This window comes from Chrysemys picta, chromosome 4 (genome assembly GCF_011386835.1).
Source record: "Chrysemys picta bellii isolate R12L10 chromosome 4, ASM1138683v2, whole genome shotgun sequence".
Lineage (NCBI taxonomy): Eukaryota > Metazoa > Chordata > Testudines > Emydidae > Chrysemys > Chrysemys picta.
Window position 1 is genome coordinate 149,953,599 of NC_088794.1, and position 17,575 is coordinate 149,971,173.

Sequence of the window (17,575 nt, forward strand, 5' to 3'; positions counted from 1 at the left end):
GATAACAAATTGGAGTATTTTTTCACTAACAAGTTCCCCCAGCTTCTCTCCCGTTTTGGTGAAGTGTGAACTGTAGTAGTGATACATTGCTTCTTGTCAATGCTTTGCATGCCCTTGCAAGAGGTCGCCTTTTGAACAATGTGGTGTTTAATTTTAGTGCAGCTGTATTAATTGTATGGATTTGTTTCTTTAATCATCATTTTTATAAAATTGAATTGGTTTTTAGTCTGAATTGTAAGAAAGCTTTTTCTTTCCTGAAGGAAATTGATAAGGTCAAAGGAGAACTCGTAGAAATGAACCTGGACATAGTTGAGCGAGCTATCCAGGTGGTTCGCAGTGCGTTAGCCAACCAGATAGACTGGACTGAAATCGGAGCAATTGTAAAAGAAGCTCAGGTTCAAGGAGACCCTGTTGCGAGTGCAATCAAAGAATTAAAGCTTCAGACAAATCATATCACAATGCTACTAACGTAAGTATGTTGTAGATGAACAAGACATTAAGAGGGACTAATCCCACAACGAGCAAGTTAACTAGGAAAAGAGCATCTTCATTTGAGTTTACATTATTTTGTCAGTTAATAGATGTCAGATGTGCTGGATTATAGCAGCATTAAAGCGTGAGTGTGAGGGCTTTATGAACAGACAGAGAGGCTCTGGTTGAATACGCACCTTTCTTTCTTGGTTTTCCTTTAGTTCAGTAACTGAAATAAACTCTTCAAGCATATAAAAGCAAGAGCTAACTGATCATATTTAGAAAGTGGTGGGAAATGTCTAAGAGGAAAGGGCAGTAGTGAGCAAAAGCACTTTTACCTGCACGTCCTAGGCAATTCCGGGAAACATGCCTCTCATTTGATTTGATGCAACAGGCAACACCAAGCATATTATGCAAAACAAATGCATTTAAAAAATCAGTAACGTAGAGAATCTTGACATTCCTTGATGCCAAAAAAGGGGAATCTAGCTGGAAGTTTAGCATACTACAGGCTGGCTGGACAGGATGGCCCAGTAAACAAGTTAGAGTTCAAAATTCAAACTGGTATGAGCTGTGATTTAGATCATTCTGCTCCCTGCAGGAAATTCATCACAAGAAGCTTGATATTGGATCAGTGCCTTGCCCTTGAGGACACTTAAAAATAAAAAAACTAAATGAGGTACAAAACAAAAGTGTCCTGCAGGTATCAGAAGCAAACTAGAAATATATTTAACTGTGTAAATGTATTGGAAATCCCATGATCCTAAAACCAAATATAAGAGATCTTCGTTTGAGCTGATAGATAGAGAACCCCTATCAGGAAGCCTAGTAGAGAGTAAAAAACTGATAGTGGAAAATATCTTAAGTCCGTATGGAAAAGAAGGATATGAGAACTGTACTGATAAGCAAAAAGTGAATATATGGGTTTCCAGATGTATATTCCAGCTTCTGAGCAGAATGTGGGGCTGAAATAATCTTGCTTCTGCTCACTGTCACAATTTGCTTCCTGTGTTATTTTGAGGAAATTCTATGGTCTATGTTATGCAGGAGGTCAGACTAGATCAGTGGTCCCCAAACTGTGGGTGTGTGAAGGAACGTCCGTGGGGGAGAGGGGCGCAGTGGGGCTTGGGCCAGCCCCTGTGGGGCGGTGAGGAGGGAGCACCGCCCAGACCCACTTTGCCTCCAGTTCAGCTCCGGCCGCACTCCTGCTCCCTTTCCACTTTCGGTCCCTACTCTTGGCTCCCAGCCACAGCTCCATTCCTCGGCCCTGGCCCCTAGCTTGGCCACATTATAATGCTGTATGCTCCTCTATCTCCTTAAGGCTACACATGCCAAACATCGCAGTAGAAGGCAGAGTTCACTCTGATGAGTAGCAAAGGCAACTCAAAGTAATACATGCTCAGAATAGCTTCATAATAATGGATCAGATTTCACAAACTCTCAGACCATTACCTATCTTTCATTTGCTTTGATTAAACATAATGAGCCACAATCTACTTTTCATTTTGCACAAAGATGAAGGGTAAAATGTCCTATATTTGTTTCATCTTTGTTCTCCTCCTCCTCCTCCTTCTGTCTGAAAGTGCATAATCAAAACTGTTATAATTACACATTTATCTTTATTCATACCCATAGAGCCTTCTTCAGATTGACAAAAAGAATGTGTATCTTTTGTAATGTTATTTACAAAATTAATGGAAGGAGGAATGCATCTTGCTAACTTTTACAATAAAAAGTCTGGAGTACTTTTAAAGACAATCAATATACTTTTGTATTTTGGTAGAAACCCGTATGTATTATCGGAGGAGGAGGAGGAAGATGACGAAGCTGATCACTGGAAAGAAATTGAAGAACCAAAGGGGAAGAAGAAAAAGCATAAGAATAAACCGCTGAAGAAACCTCAGAAAAACAAGCCATTGTTGGTTGATGTTGATCTCAGTTTGTCTGCATATGCCAATGCTAAAAAGTAAGATTTAAAATGTGTGTGTTTTTAGTAGTCTGCTCCTTATCAGCTTAATTTCAGTAGACTCTGCTACTATCAAAAAAATTAGTCTTTTTCCTACAGAAATATTTAGCGTGGATGGCCTTACCTTAGTTATAGACTGTCCATTCCTCTGCCCCAGAATGCTGTCTTGCCATTTCTGTGTTAACCAGTCTCTGACAACCATTTTAATTTAATGTTAATTACATCAAGCATAGAAACAAACACAGGACATAATGGCTCCTTTCTCTGCAAAGCAAATATAAAAGCAGGGCTCTACATTTCAGTGAGGATAATAAATTAGTAACTTAATTTCAACTGATACAATTTTCAGATGAACAGTGACAAGCAATAAGCGAAAAAGCCAAACATAACATTTTCATTATCAGAATGGAGTATTTACTGCTGGCATGAAGTACCATGGGAAGAAATAACTATAAAAATGAATTAATATGCTGGGATCTGAGATGTAAATGGATTTGTGTTTCACAGATATTATGATCATAAGAGACATGCTGCCAAAAAAACACAGAAGACAGTAGAAGCTGCAGAGAAGGTATTTATTGTTTGTTTTGAATTTAGTTAAAAGCAAAGATGTTGTTTTATTGCTACAGCCTAAAACCAAACTTTCAAATGTACCTTTGTGTGTTAAAAATAATACAGTTATGCTGATTTAATGTTTCAGCCTCCTCCCATCAAGCTTGCCAAAACAATTTAACCTACATGTAGGGCTGACAAGTTGCAACCTTGAATCATTTACTTCAAACTCCTTAAAAGCATTTATAATGGAAATGCTGACAGACCAGTAGCCAAGGCAGCATTAACAGGAACCATTATGATCAGGTAGCTAATGTTGTTTTCAGAGCGCACATTTTAGAGAAACTACCTGACAGGATAATGGAGACATGCCTTTTCAAAATTATGAAGATTTTAAGACTGCATTTAATGACGTGCCTCTAATTTTGGGCAGAAATGGTTTTTAGGCCTGCAAATTGAATATGTGCCAAATGAGTGGCTGTACTGATCCAAACTACATTTTGGGGGTATTTTTCTTCATATTGTCTTATTGTTTGGTTCTTGCTTGTATGATTACTGCATTTGTAGAATTGGGAATGTCCATATTTCCTAAACAGGCATTCAAATCAGCAGAAAAGAAGACAAAGCAAACATTGAAAGAAGTTCAAACAGTTACCACCATTCAGAAAGCAAGAAAAGTTTATTGGCAAGTAAACTTTAGATAGTTGCCCTCTCAGATGCGTGTGTGATTCTGTGCAAACTTAAAAGGACGTTGTTGACATGAAATCTAATTGTTTTTTTTTTTCTAAAAAGAGTTAAAAGTAGTGTTTTGGTACTACACCCACCCCTACGTCCCTTGTCAGTTGTTGTGGTTTTAGTTATAAGCCCCAGTCCTGCCAGTAAATCCACGTAGGTGGGCCCCTCAAGACTGCTCTGCATGGGTATGCGGATTTGCCTGTGTGGATACTCTTGTGGGATTGGGGCCATGTTTTCCTAAAATTTTAAACATTTTCTCTTCTCTACTATATAAAAGATCCACACAAAAAACTGGGGAGACTGAATGTAGACAAAGTTATATCACGTGCTCACAGAGTAAACATGGAAAATAAAAGAAATACTTTCTCCCTTTTTATAAACAGCTGTTTTAAAAGTAGCAATTATAGTTTAAAAAAAAAGACTGTAATTTGTTTGATGTGTCCTTTTAAAGAATATGATTGACAGCACAATTACATTTGTACAATACCTTGAATTTATGCCATATACATATGTATGAAACTGTAGCTGGTTAACAAAACGAAATATCTTTGAGAATAATGTATTATAGGTGGAAAGACAGGTAAAGTACTGAGACCCTGGCAAAAACATACCTTCTGTAATAGGCAAACAGTTCCAGTTATTTTATACAGCGTGGTTTGATGTAATTTGACAGGTTTGAGAAGTTCCTGTGGTTTATTAGCTCTGAAAATTACCTCATTATAGCTGGACGAGATCAACAGCAGAATGAAATGATTGTGAAGCGATATTTGAAATCAGGTTAGTAAGATTAAATCAAGCATGTCAGCATAGTTTTTGTTTTCTTTGCTGATTGTTGTAAATGCTTGTATTGTACATCGAACACTGTTAGATCTTTATTAGCTTGTGTATAAAGTTCAGCTTGCTTGTATGCATTCTCATTTTTCTACATTGTCTGGAATTTCAGACTGCGAAGTTCTTTGGAGCTGTATAATTATGTCCATGTGTGAGGTGTGATATGGAATGCAGCTTCTTCACCCAATAGTTTGAAATTGCCTGAACTGAGTTAAAAAGCAAACTAACAGACTTTACCGTTTGCAGTTGTACGTCGTTCCACATGGAGGAGCATAAGTCATGGACATAAGTTATAGCTAGTATTTTCCTACAGCAGTGCTTCTCAACTAAGGGTCCCGGACCCTTTCGGGGGCTGCGAGTGGATTTTGGGGGGCTGTCAAGCAGGGTTGGCATTAGACTTGTTAGGGCCCAGGGCAGGAAGCTGAAGCCCCACTTCATGGGCTTGAAGGCTGGGGCCCTGAGACCAGCCACTGCGTGCTGACGCCTGAGCAACTTTGTTTCATAGGGCCCCCTGTGGCGTGGGGCCCCAGGCACTTGCCCTACTTGATACCCCCTAACACTGGGTCCTGCCATTTATATGCAGAAAAACAGTTGTTGTGGCACACATGGGCTGTGGAGTTTTTATAGGATGTTGCGGGGGGGCCCTCAGAAAGAAAAAAGTTGAGAACCCCGGTCTACAGCACAATACAGAATTCAGAAGTACTGCAATATATTAGCATACCAGAGGTCTTAGTTCACCATGATATTGATGTCAGAATAAATAATGACTAGTGTGGGGTATAATTGACAAGTGGACATAATTACTTTCCCTGAATATGTGAATGTTTTGGCCGTGATCCAAGTAAATCAGTTTCTAATTAAAGCTTGGAACCCTCTCTTAATGATCGGTGCAGCAACTAAGTGTGCTCAATGACGTGTCCCAATCTTCTCTCTCCTGTTCTAGGAGATATATATGTGCACGCTGACCTACATGGTGCAACTAGCTGTGTAATCAAGAATCCTACAGGTAATTCATCTGTGGTTGACGCTGGTTTATAATCTATTAAAAACAAACCATTTGAAATAAAACTGACGTTAGTAAAAATGTACTGCTACATCTTTGTCCACTCTCCATTTCACGTCAGATTTTGGGTTGACAGGTTTTAGTCTGAATTCATTCCTTCTTAATGTGCAACCCAGTGATAACACCATAATAGCACAGTACTTTTTTGTGCAGGAAAATTGCTTTCAGGAACTGCCTCTGTAGATCCCCACTCTGAGATCCTTTTTTACAATGTCTGGTTACTTTTTAAACGTGGGCTCAGATAACCCAAATGTTGTGGTGTTGCCATTACAGGTGAGCCGATCCCTCCCCGTACCCTGACTGAGGCAGGCACCATGGCATTATGTTACAGCGCTGCCTGGGATGCTCGTATCATCACTAGTGCTTGGTGGGTCTATCATCACCAGGTAATGAGATCTTGCTTGTTAGTTTTGAGAAGTTAATCTCTGAAAGAATGAGTGCGGAACTGTAGATGGAAATGTCACCACAGATGACATTAAAGACTAAAAGAAACACAATTGTATACAATATGTGATGGTCCTTACAAGTTCTCCCTGGCTCTATCACAGTGGCCTTGGATTGTGAATCTTTGGTATAATGGGCCCATGACCCAAGAAATGCTGTGGGTTCGGCATCTTTTAAAAAGAGGTTAAAGGTCTGTGATGCGCTGCACTCCTCTCTTGTGAGCGCCTCCGGTGGGCTGGGTGCAAACCTGCACACACTCAGCTCACGGTGCCCATCAGCTGTTGCCCTCATCAGGTGGGTCTTCAGTGGCTCAGCCCTCTGGCTAAGTCACACATAGGGCACGGCTACCCTACAGAGTTTATCGTGGCGCAGCTGCACTGCTGTAGCTGCTCTAAGCCAACAGGAGAGCGTTCTCCTGTCGTCTTAACTACTTCAGCTTCTACAAGTGGCAGTAGCTATGTCGTGGGAGAAGCTCTTCTGCTGATATAGTGCTGTCCACGCCAGCGCTTATGTTGGCGTAACTTGCCTCTCTCAGGCGGGTGATTTATTCACCCCCCTGGGAGATATAAGTTGTGCCAACATGAGCTGTAGTGTAGACATAGCCATAGTCTAAATGCATGAGAGAATCTCTTCCGGGTGACAAAGTTCCAACACGGACTATCACTGTGCCCATGTTGGTATCTGTGGCCCTGCCTTTGGGCTCAGTTCTCAGCCCCTTCTGGGCTAGCTTTCAGTCTGTCCCTGCCCAGGCATTCTCCCTGGAGACTTTGTCATCAGCAGTTCTCTAGCATCCCAGCTCTCCAGCCAATTTACTCCTTAACTTCAGTCCCCTTCTGGGGGTAACAAAGTTGAAAGAATGGTTGGCCCTCTTCAGGGTCTTCAGCCCCATCCCTGGTCCTGTTTAAACTCCCAGCCCCTTTCTTGGGCTTTTAATGCAGAGTCATATCCCCTCCTTGAGGCTTAAACCATTTCTCCTGTGGCCGGTGGGGGAACCCGGGCCCAGCCACTACTCCAGGTCCCAACCCAGGGACCCTAGAGACAACAGCCACATACTGTTTCCTCTACTTGGTTGTTGCTGCTATTCCTGGACGGCTTCCCACTCGGTCTCATCACCTTCACTCATTACCTTAGGTTATAGTCCTTGGGTTCTACTTCCTTGTTCCCTGTTTGCGCAGGGTCTCGCCCAGGCCTCCTTGCCTGGAGAGTCTGTCTTATCCCTTTCAGTCCCAGTCAGGAACTGACTTGCTCAGGTGGCCCTGCTGCTCTTTTTAACTGAGCCTGCTCGGGTCTGATTGGCTGATCCCCTGCAGCCTTTCAGCGCAGGCCTGGAGGACCTACCTTTGTGCCTTTTCTGGAGCGGGGTGTGGTAGGACTGCAAGGCCTCCAGCAGGTTTCCTCAAAGGGTGTGGTACACCCCAGCACAAGGTCATATGGTTTGGGAATGATTTTTAAAAAGTGTAATCAGTTTTTAATTTTCTGTTAGAACTTTAACTCACATATTAAATAAGGGTTGGTTTGTTTTTGTTGTAAAACACCTAGAACATTAGAATGGGCAGGCAACATGAAAAGCTGATCTGTTTTCTAGAGTCAGTCACTTGACATAATTTCACCAAGCTTGCTGTGGTTTACCCTTTCCAGTATGTTCTTTCTTCATGGCACTGTATTGTAACTGAGGCTAGCTCATGTAGATATTTGTTGTATTTCTACTTAAGTATCTGTGTGTGGTTTTGGTTGCTGTCTTGGGCCCTAATAGTGAAAGACTGGTTCCCAAAAAGTTGTTGGAATCTCTCATTGCTTCCCTACCGGGAAAACAATTTCTTTCTGCTTTGCTTTGAACCTTTAATCTCAAGACTGATTAAGGACTTTCCCTCTGGCAAAGAAGGTTGGTCTCAAAGGAACCTCCTGCAAGCAGAGCACCAGTATTGCTCTGGGAGCAGTGGAATGGGAGTCTTCTATTGCAGAGCCCACTTAAGTCAGCTCTGGGGAGAAACTGAGGGCTTGTCTTCACTACTGGGGAGATCAACACTGCTACGGGTGTCGATTTAGCGGGTCTAGTGAAGACCTGCTAAATTGATGGCAGAGCGCTGTCCGGTTGATCCCTGTAATCCAGCTCCTCAAGAAGATTAAGGTAAATCGACCGGAGAGTGTCTCCCGTCAACGCAGTGCAGTGAAGGCACCGGGGTAAGTCAACCTAAGCTAAGCTACATCAACTCCAGCTATGCTAGTCACGTAGCTGGAGTAGCGTATCTTAGGTCGACTTACCCCGGTAGTGAAAACAAGCCCTCAGATTCATAGATTTTTAAGGCCAGAGGTGACTGTTATGCTCAGATCTGATCCCCCTGCATAACACAGTCTATAAAATGTTATCCAGCGATTTCGACATTGAGCCCAGTAACTTATGGTTGAACTAGAGCAGACAGACTAGAAAGACATCCAGTGATGATTTAAAGGCTTCAGGTGATGGGAGGTTGTTCCTCACCAATCCTCCCTATAATACTCTTCACTTTGTGAAGTTACAAAGCTGTCCTTAGAAATCAGAAATGCAGTTATCTTAAATGCTCATTTTTATTACTGTTATTACGCAGTGAGGCACAGTTTTCTATGGTACTTTATTAAGTATATGATATGTGGTACTTTTCTTAGGTGTCTAAAACAGCACCAACTGGAGAATATCTAACTACAGGAAGCTTCATGATAAGAGGTGAGATCTTGAAGAGTAAACCACAATTGTCTGGAAAATCTGTATCTTCTACAGTGACAGGGATCACTGCAAGAAGTTGGCAAAAAATGTTTATATATTTAAACCACCTTATGTTTTCCTTTTTTTCCCCCCAGGGAAAAAAAACTTTCTTCCACCTTCATATCTTATGATGGGGTTTAGCTTCTTATTTAAGGTACTGTCCCATTCATTGGTTACATTTGTCTTCTTTTTTCTTACATAAACATAAAACTGTAATCGTTCACAACAATCCTCAATTCCCATAAGCACCTTTCCGTCCAGCAGATCACTATCATTCTGTTTGCTCTGAATGGAAGAGAAACCTTTAATCTAGATCATGAGGGTGGGCATGCAGTTCAGAAACCGCCAACTGGGTACGATGGGCTAAGCTCACCAAAGAACCTGCCACTCTTTCAATATTTCCCCCTTGGAGTGGGATTCCTGTTGTTTTAATTATTTATTTAGAACAAACCAACCCTGCGAGCACCGCGCCTCCAGATGGTTTTTTTAATAACAAGTGTTTAAAGTGTCAGCAGGAGTTCTTGAAGCACCCTTTTTGTGCGCGGTTGAATGGGTGTGTGACTACTAGCTACAGTGGGCTCCTACTAGCCTTCATCTTTTAGGGACATGCTTTCAAAATTAGGTTTCGATAATTGACACTTTTTTCCCCCTTTGCCTCTCCACTGGTAAAGGAGCTCAAAAACTTAGGAGTCTTTACCTAAAAATAAGGAAAAGAAATTGAAGTAGGCAAGTCAGTTATTGTACGTAAAGGGTAGTAAAGGTCTGGTATTAAGCACCAGGGAAGGCAGTTTCAGGAATGTGTAGATGAGTTCAAGGGACATGAAGAATTTGTTTCTGGAGAGGAATGAGATTGAAGGGCATGCTGAAAAAACAGGAAGATGATGTCAAGACAAACAAGGGACACTAAGATTTGCCAAATGGTTTCCACACAAGAGCTTGCATTAATATAGTCGTTTTCAATTTCTTGGCCAGATCCAGTCCTCACAGAAATCAATGAGATTCTTTCCGTTGACTTTAACAGTAGGTGAATGGAGCCCATGATGAATATTGGTGTTGGGCTCCTAAGAATCAGTAGAAAAATTTGAAGTTCCAGGTGATCATTCACTACAGTTTCTCATTGGGTTTGGTATAAGCCAGTTTCCTTGGAAATCCTTTGCTCAATAAAAAGGAGCTGTTTCTGTCATTTAGGTGGAAGAATCTTGTGTTTGGAGACACAGAGACGAACGAAAGGTCAAAATGCAGGATGAGGATATGGAGTCTGTGACCAGTAGTACCAATGAACTGGTGTCAGAAGAAGTGGAGCTACTGGGTATTATGCAGGGTTTAATATATTTTACTGTGGGCACACTGGGAACGCTTAAAAATACATTGGGATGTGCATTCAGCTCCCTGAATTAATAATGTGTTAGTCAAGTGTCTTTAAATTGAAATGTCTTTTCCCCTAACTCATTTAGAAGAAGCACCAGAAGGAGATGATAGCAGCACTGATGATGAGAAGGCACTGCCTCAAGAAATGCCTGATGGTATTGAAGTCAGGGCTGACAGTAACCTCGAGGAGGATGTTGCTCACGCAGACAAGGATGGAATAAACAAGCCACCAGCACAAGAGGAAACCTCTGAAGATGATGATATGGAATCTGAAGAAGAGGCTGAAGGTCAGGAGCTGATGAGTGAAGTGAAGGAGGAGGAGATAAATTATCCAGACACTGCAATCGACCTGTCACATCTTCAGCCACAAAGGTAACCAAAAGAGCCTCCACATTTGTCAGCAATATGAGCCATTCTAAGAATGTCAGTGCTTTAAAACTATGTTTATGTGATAAGAGGGATTGCAGTGAGTACATGAGACTAATCCTAGTGTTCAAAGGTGCAGGCTGCCTGAATAACAAGTAAAACAAATGTATACATGTTTGGTAGCGCTGCTCCACCCTTCCTAGACGGTCTTCTCTACACAGGTACACAGTTCTTCATTTTGGGTTATCCTGTTCCCCCTTCTCCTGACTGTAGCAACCACTGCACTAGTGCATTCTCTGGCTGGGGCATATGTGGTATTCTGGCCATTGCCAATGCTGTTATAGAAACATAGAAATGTAGGGCTGGATGGAACCTTGAAGTCATCAAGTCCAGCCCCCTTCCCTGAGGCGGGACCCAAGTAAACCTAGACCATCTCTGACAGGTGTTTGTCCAGCTGGTTCTTAAAAATCTCAACAATGGGAATTCCATGACCTCCCTTGGAAGCCTGTTCCAGAACTTAACTACCCTTAGAGTTAGAAAGTTTTTCCTACCATTTAACCTAAATCTCCCTTGTTGCAGATTAAGGCCATTACTACTTCTCCTATCTTCAGTGAATATGGAGAACAACTGATCACAGTCCTCTTTCTAACAGCCCTTAACATACTTGAAGACTTACCAGGTCCCTCCTCAATCTTCTTTTCTCAAGCCTAAACATGCCCAGGTTTTTTTAACCTTTCCTCATAGGTCAAGTTTTCTAAACCTTGTATTGTTTTTGTTGCTCTCCTCTAGAGTCTCTCCAATTTGTCCACATCTTCCCTAAACCGTGGGGCCCAGCATTGGACACAGTACTGCAGCTCAGGCCTCATTAGTGCCGAGTGGAGTGGGACAGTTACTTCCTGTGTCTTACATACAACACTCCTGTTAATACACCCCGAGAATGAAATTAGCCATTTTCGCAACTGCATCACATTGTGGACTCTCATTCAATTTGTGATCTACGATAGCCCCCAGATCCGTTTCAGCAGCACTACCGCCTAACTAGTTATTCCCCATTTTGTAGTTGTGTATTTGATTTTTCCTTCCTAAGTGCAGAGCATTCACTTATCTTTATTGAATTTCATCTTGTTGAATTCAGTCCAATTCTTCAATTTGCTGAGGTCATTTTGAATTCTAATCCTGTCCTCCAAAGTGCTTGCAACCCCTCCCAGCTTGGTGTCATCTGCAAATGTAATAAGCATACTCTCACTCGTTATTCAAGTCATTAATGAAGATAGTGAATAGTACCAGACCCAAGACTGACCTCTGCGGGACCCCACTAGATACACCCGCCCAGTTTGACAGTAAACCATTGATCACTGCTCTCCGAGTATGGTCTTTCAACCAGTTGTGCACCTACCTTATAGTAACTTCATCTAGACCACGTTTCCCTAGTTTGCTTATGAGAATGCCATGTGGGACTCTCTAAAAAATCAAGATATATTGGCTGCTAGGGGCACTTCAAGCACAGGGCATTTTACAATTTTTCCTCCTCGGTGAGACCAACCTTCTTCCACTCAAGTGTTCTACCAGGACCTAGGAAATGGGAAGCCTAAGATCACTTCTGTTCTTATTCAAGATGGTAGTGACTGAAAATTATTGCCACCTGAAATGAGATGGTGATCTCCAATTAGTGCCAGCGGCTAATCTTCCTACCACTTACCCCGCTGTCCTCACTACTTAGCAGCTTCATGGGCAAGAAATGAACGGGCATAAGAATGATCTGCTCTCACCCTAGACATTGAGGCACTTAGGGGTGAGTCGGGGAAAACTGAAGCCCGTCCTCCCAAGAAATCGGACTTCAGTTTCCAATTCATTCAGTTGGGGTTTATTTAATAGGTATTACAGCTGTAAAAAACAATGCTTTGTGTGTGGGGGATTTGAGTATGTGCAATGAAGACCTAACTGGGGAAGATCTCTGAGAGCCTGCTTCACAGTTTCTCTGGCACTTATTTCATTTATCAAAGCTGGGGCTTTCAGTGAAGCTTTCAGAGGCACTCAATTTCCTTAGGCTCCTTTGAAAATCCAAACTCAAGAGATTTGGATTTAATGCTAGGTTAAATGTGTCTGGACACTAAACCAAGAGACTTCATTACCCATTATAGAGGGTACATTGGGGTGGTGTGCAAAAACACACTTGTTTATAATCCCCCGGCTGCAACATAGTGCCGACGTCACTTACCTGTTCAGAAAAGAAAATGATCTTTCTTGGACGTGATGCCCAATAGACAAGTCTGAATTAGTTTGTCCCAATTGTGGCAGCAGCTGTTATCAGACTGTTATTTCTCTAACAACATGCTGCACCTTTCAGTCTTCACAGATCCCACCAGAAAATGGTTACAAAAGAGGAAGCATCTAACCTGGTAAGCTCCCTGATAAGATCTTCAAACAAGTAGCACAGCGTGTGATTTTTTTATGAGTGGAAATAATGAAATATAATTTTATTTCACATTTTTAGAGTGACAGTAAGTCACATGGGCGAAGACACTTGTCAGCCAAGGAGAGAAGGTAAGAATGTTTTCATTTTAGGGAAGGAAACATCTAAATATCTCCATGTATGAAAGTCCTCATTTCTTAAGGACAAGTTAACCTTTTTTGAGGAAGTCACTTGCAGTGTGTTTCTTGCCACTTGAAATTAACGATATGGATATAACCGACACTGTGAACACAAAGGAGCTGGTTTTTATTAGCTGGAAGAACTGGATTTTTTTGATGGGATACTGGTTAATTTCCAAGGTCTGGTTCAGAATATAAAGGATAGCTTATGCACCGTGGAAATGAATTTGTAAGGGCTTGTGATCTAGTTGAGGTTTCTATGCCACAGAATACGATTTCCCCCAAAGATGCTGTGGTAATGGTCCCATGCTTCTGTGCGCGAACAAGACAGGAACTGAATCCAAACTCAGTTCTAAGCCCAGCAGCCTCTCTTGCCAGCCCTTGAGGCGGAACATAGGAGTTGGAGCCAAACTTTCCTTTCTGGATGTGGTTGCTTAAAGAGCTTCCCATTTTCCAGCTAGGTGGCTGCCTGACCCACGTTGACATCCGCTAATCTGACCATGTCTTCTTCTAGGCATCCTCCCTTTCTCTCTGGTTACACTTGTCAAAGCCAAGGCTTGAACCAGGAACCTTGAGGTCAGGGGTGGCCAACCTGTGGCTCTTCAGAAGTTAATATGTGGCTCCTTGTATAGGCACCGGCTCCGGGGCTGGAGCTACAGGGGCCAGCTTTCCAATGTGCCAGGAGGTGCTCACTGCTTAGTGGATTCTGTTCTCTGGGGAAAGATGGGCCTCCCCTCAGAAAGAAGAGTTCTGTGGGTTTTTGGACAAAACATTACTTATTTTGATAAAAATGAAAGACACAGGCTGAAGCATTAGGGCTGCCTGCAGTTCCATGGTCCGGGGGGAGGGGAAAACCAAGAGCTGTGAGCTTGGCGAGTTCCTACCTTGGTCTCCTCTGGGAACACAGACCCAGACGTAGCCTTGTATCCCAGTGTATATCTTCCGGGACCAGTAGTGGCAAGTCAGCAGTTTCTCGTGTGGTGTTGAATCACTTTATCATTGGCTTCTATGTTTAAATTTTGAATTTTTTATTATAGATGTGACTTATTTTCCCGTGGTCTTGTTCTTAATTGGTCTAGTGACTGAACTTGTAGAGATGTATCCTTTGGGAAGACAGGTGCTATGTTAACGTAAGATCATTGTCGTTTCATACCACAGAACCCTGTAGGAGGGCATATCCCAATGATTATTTTTCTCTTAGGGAAATGAAGAAAAAGAAGCAGCAACATGATATAGAGGATTTAGAACCACCTGAAGGAAAGGAAAGAGAGCCCAGCACGCAGCCCCCATCTTCTCCTGGTTCAAGCAAGAGCATGTCAGCCCCTCAGCCCATGAAACGAGGACAGAAGGTAGAATGGATGAATCTGCAGAATTGTTTAGATTTACCCAATGAAAAGGGCCCTCTTAAAGACACACATCATATGTTTAATTTTTTTTTTTTTGCATTTGCCCAATATTCCAATTTGCATATCCAAACATCTCCAGGCATCTGACAAATTTAGACTCACTTGAATAGTTGTCTGTGTTTAATAGCAATTGTTGATTGACTAACATTCAGCACTTCTTATTTCTCTGAATAGAAATGACATCGGTTGGGTTAACACCGTGCTTAAGCTAAAAAAAATAGAGACCATATGCCAGTGAAGAATTGAGCTCTATGTCGATATTTGCAGAAATTCCTTTTTGTTATTTGCTAAACTATTAACCCCCATTTTTCTTCTCTGCAGAGTAAAATGAAAAAAATGAGAGAGAAGTACAAGGACCAGGATGAAGAAGATAGAGAGCTCATAATGCAGCTGTTGGGTGTAAGCCAAAATAACTATGGCTTTTCCTTTGAATTGTTCGTTCTGTGCTTGAGTGTAGGTTTAAATCATTTTCATCTGTGACATCTAGTCTGCAGGGTCAAGCAAAGAAGAAAAAGTGAAGAAAGGTAAAAAAGGAAAAATAAAAGAAGACTCGGTAAAGAAACAAGCCCAGAAACCAAAGAGTGACCATCGGGTTGATGCAGGTCGTAAAGAAGAAACCCCCCCGGTAGAAGTATTAACACATGAGTTCCAGGACACGGCTCTGGAAGATCAGCAGGAGGAGAAGGTAAACACCGTAGACCCGTTTCGTTCCCCACACTTTGCAGCATCTTGCTGTTCAGGCTGTTAAATCATTACTTTATTGTACTATAAATATTAAACTGAGTCCGTGGAGTGCTTGCAGAACTGCTCACTCTACTGCGTTCGTGTCGTTGCCATTTCATAGATCAGTGTTTTCTGAGACCAGTGTATATAATGTCAGGACTAATTTTTAATAGTTGTAAGAGGCACCAACCCAAGAAACCAGGAGAGTGCTCCCTGGCCTACGCTGGAGCACAGACCCGCCAAAACTAGAAGTCTGAGGGGGGACGGTGTGTGGCCGAGCTGTGTTGAGGATCTCTTACTGGCATACTGTATCAGTTGTGCAGTTAAAAAACAATAAAGGGTTTTGTAGATTGGCAGCTTGAATTTCAATATTTCCACCCAAATCTGTCTCCGTCCATCTTTGCATGTGCCAAGGAAGTTTGGGGATAGAAAGAAAAACCCTATATAAAAATGCAGCAGTACCAAACATACTTAACTTAGCTCTCCCTTAAAATGGTGTTCCATACACCTTGAGGAGACTGTACCCGCACAATGGCTCTGTATTTGCTGGGAATGTGACCTTTCTGGGAGATGTAGTCTGATGTTCTACAAGTCTTAATGTTTCCTTTATTTACATCTGTGGTGCAGGAGGAACAGGATCAAGATCAACAGGAAAATGAGGTAAATTTGATCACCTTCACACTTCTAATAAAGTGCTAGAATAAAAGTGCTTAGAAAAAGTTTTTAAAAGTCTCTCTGCTCAGCACTGCCAATGGCCTGGACCCCAAGGTCCTATCTGCTAACCCAGTTTGAGGAGTGTCAGTGAGGTTTACAATTCCTAACTTGGAGGAGATTGGGCATGTCACAAAGGTGAAGCACTTGGCCTTCCAGAAGGGTGCTAGTCACTATGTGTAATGACAGCTGAGGTTTATTGATTGTGACTTTGGTACAGCCCCCATGAGTTCAGACGTATCATCACTGCATTATAACTTGGCTTTTTCAGTCACAGTTAGGATGTGAATTGTCAATCCAGGTATTAATGTTTCTTTATTATAAGGAACAAATCAGTTAATGTTTTTCTAGTGGAGAGCTTAAATGTGACCTTCCTAGTCTCTCAGTTGTATGGCTGTATTAGTGCATGGTATTAAGGTAATAAATATACAAGTTCCAACAAAACTTGGTTAAAATAACAAGGATTTGACAAACCCATTAAGTAGTTTTCCCTTTGTCTTCACCTGATTAACTCCATCAAGACCTCAGAATAGTGGATGATCCCATATCCCCTATAGGCTGACACAATAAGTAAAATCTAACTGTGATGAAAATAGTTCTTTAGACTAAAAGTTCGTTTACTTTACAAAATTGTTTACTGGACTCTTTAAAAAGCACTTTCTATTCAATGTACCAAGCATCTATTTTCTCAAAAGCTTTCAGTAGATGTATTCCACACTTAGAGAATTTGAAGAAATGGATTTATCTAAGAGCAAAAGTATGTACTTTCTTTATGTAATAACAAGTCTTAACTGACTATGCTAAAATATAAACCAAATGTGGAAACTCCCCTTTCCCTCATTTAAAACTAAAAGCCATGTAACCTTGGACCTTCAGATTTTACTTATCAGATTTTTTTTAAACTAGGGCTTCTCCAATAGCCCATCATCTCTTGATACACTGAGTACATTTCAGTAATACTGTGACAACAGATTATGGTATGATATACACATGGAGATTATGACTTCTCTGCACTTGGGCTGTGAGGGAGAAGGACCAAATTCCAACCTCTTCGGTAGTAAAAGATGGGTTTATTTTTATTGCTTTAATTGTTGCTTTTTGTGTAAATGTTGTTTTCTAGTTTCACAACAAGGATTGTCTTTGCTATTTTAGGAAGGAGAGAGACTGCTAAATTCTTTGACAGGCCAGCCTCACTTGGAGGATATCCTCCTCTTTGCTATACCAATATGTGCACCGTACACTACCATGACAAACTATAAGTAAGTTGCAGCGATTTATCTGCAGAAGTAATGAACTTTAATTTGACAGATTAGCAGCACGTTGAGTTAGTTATTTAACACCTGTGTAAATGGTGTGATTTTTCTTTTGAAAGATATAAAGTGAAGCTCACTCCAGGCACCCAGAAGAAAGGAAAAGGTACGGTATACAGCATAATAGCCCTTTTCAACCCAGCAGCTTTTGAAGCTGGTACATGCCATTTAACATCTTCTTTTGTGTACTTTTTACAGCTGCCAAGACTGCTTTGCATAATTTCATGCATTACAAAGAAGCTACAGCAAGAGAAAAAGATTTATTTCGCAGCGTGAAGGTAAAGAGCCATCTCCTTG

General features: G+C 41.5%; 1 protein-coding gene across 9 annotated transcripts in view; it reads left to right on the forward strand.

Annotated features, from left to right (window-relative positions):
• The window catches only part of NEMF (nuclear export mediator factor), a 31,426-nt gene that overhangs the window by 11,944 nt on the left and 1,907 nt on the right, over positions 1–17,575 (forward strand). For 5 of the 9 annotated variants that reach the window (XM_008171627.4, XM_065593989.1, XM_042858092.2 and 2 more), the window contains 20 exons: positions 261–469; positions 2,255–2,437; positions 2,945–3,008; positions 3,586–3,674; positions 4,398–4,501; positions 5,499–5,561; positions 5,892–6,004; positions 8,706–8,763; positions 8,898–8,956; positions 9,991–10,111; positions 10,257–10,542; positions 12,884–12,935; positions 13,031–13,080; positions 14,330–14,477; positions 14,856–14,933; positions 15,022–15,219; positions 15,885–15,917; positions 17,121–17,227; positions 17,341–17,384; positions 17,477–17,556. In XM_008171627.4, the coding sequence (XP_008169849.2) occupies positions 261–469; positions 2,255–2,437; positions 2,945–3,008; positions 3,586–3,674; positions 4,398–4,501; positions 5,499–5,561; positions 5,892–6,004; positions 8,706–8,763; positions 8,898–8,956; positions 9,991–10,111; positions 10,257–10,542; positions 12,884–12,935; positions 13,031–13,080; positions 14,330–14,477; positions 14,856–14,933; positions 15,022–15,219; positions 15,885–15,917; positions 17,121–17,227; positions 17,341–17,384; positions 17,477–17,556 (2,139 nt within the window). The remainder of the gene's footprint in view (positions 1–260; positions 470–2,254; positions 2,438–2,944; positions 3,009–3,585; positions 3,675–4,397; positions 4,502–5,498; positions 5,562–5,891; positions 6,005–8,705; positions 8,764–8,897; positions 8,957–9,990; positions 10,112–10,256; positions 10,543–12,883; positions 12,936–13,030; positions 13,081–14,329; positions 14,478–14,855; positions 14,934–15,021; positions 15,220–15,884; positions 15,918–17,120; positions 17,228–17,340; positions 17,385–17,476; positions 17,557–17,575) is intronic. The other 4 variants (XM_065593987.1, XM_065593988.1, XM_065593991.1 and 1 more) reach the window with 1 other exon arrangement.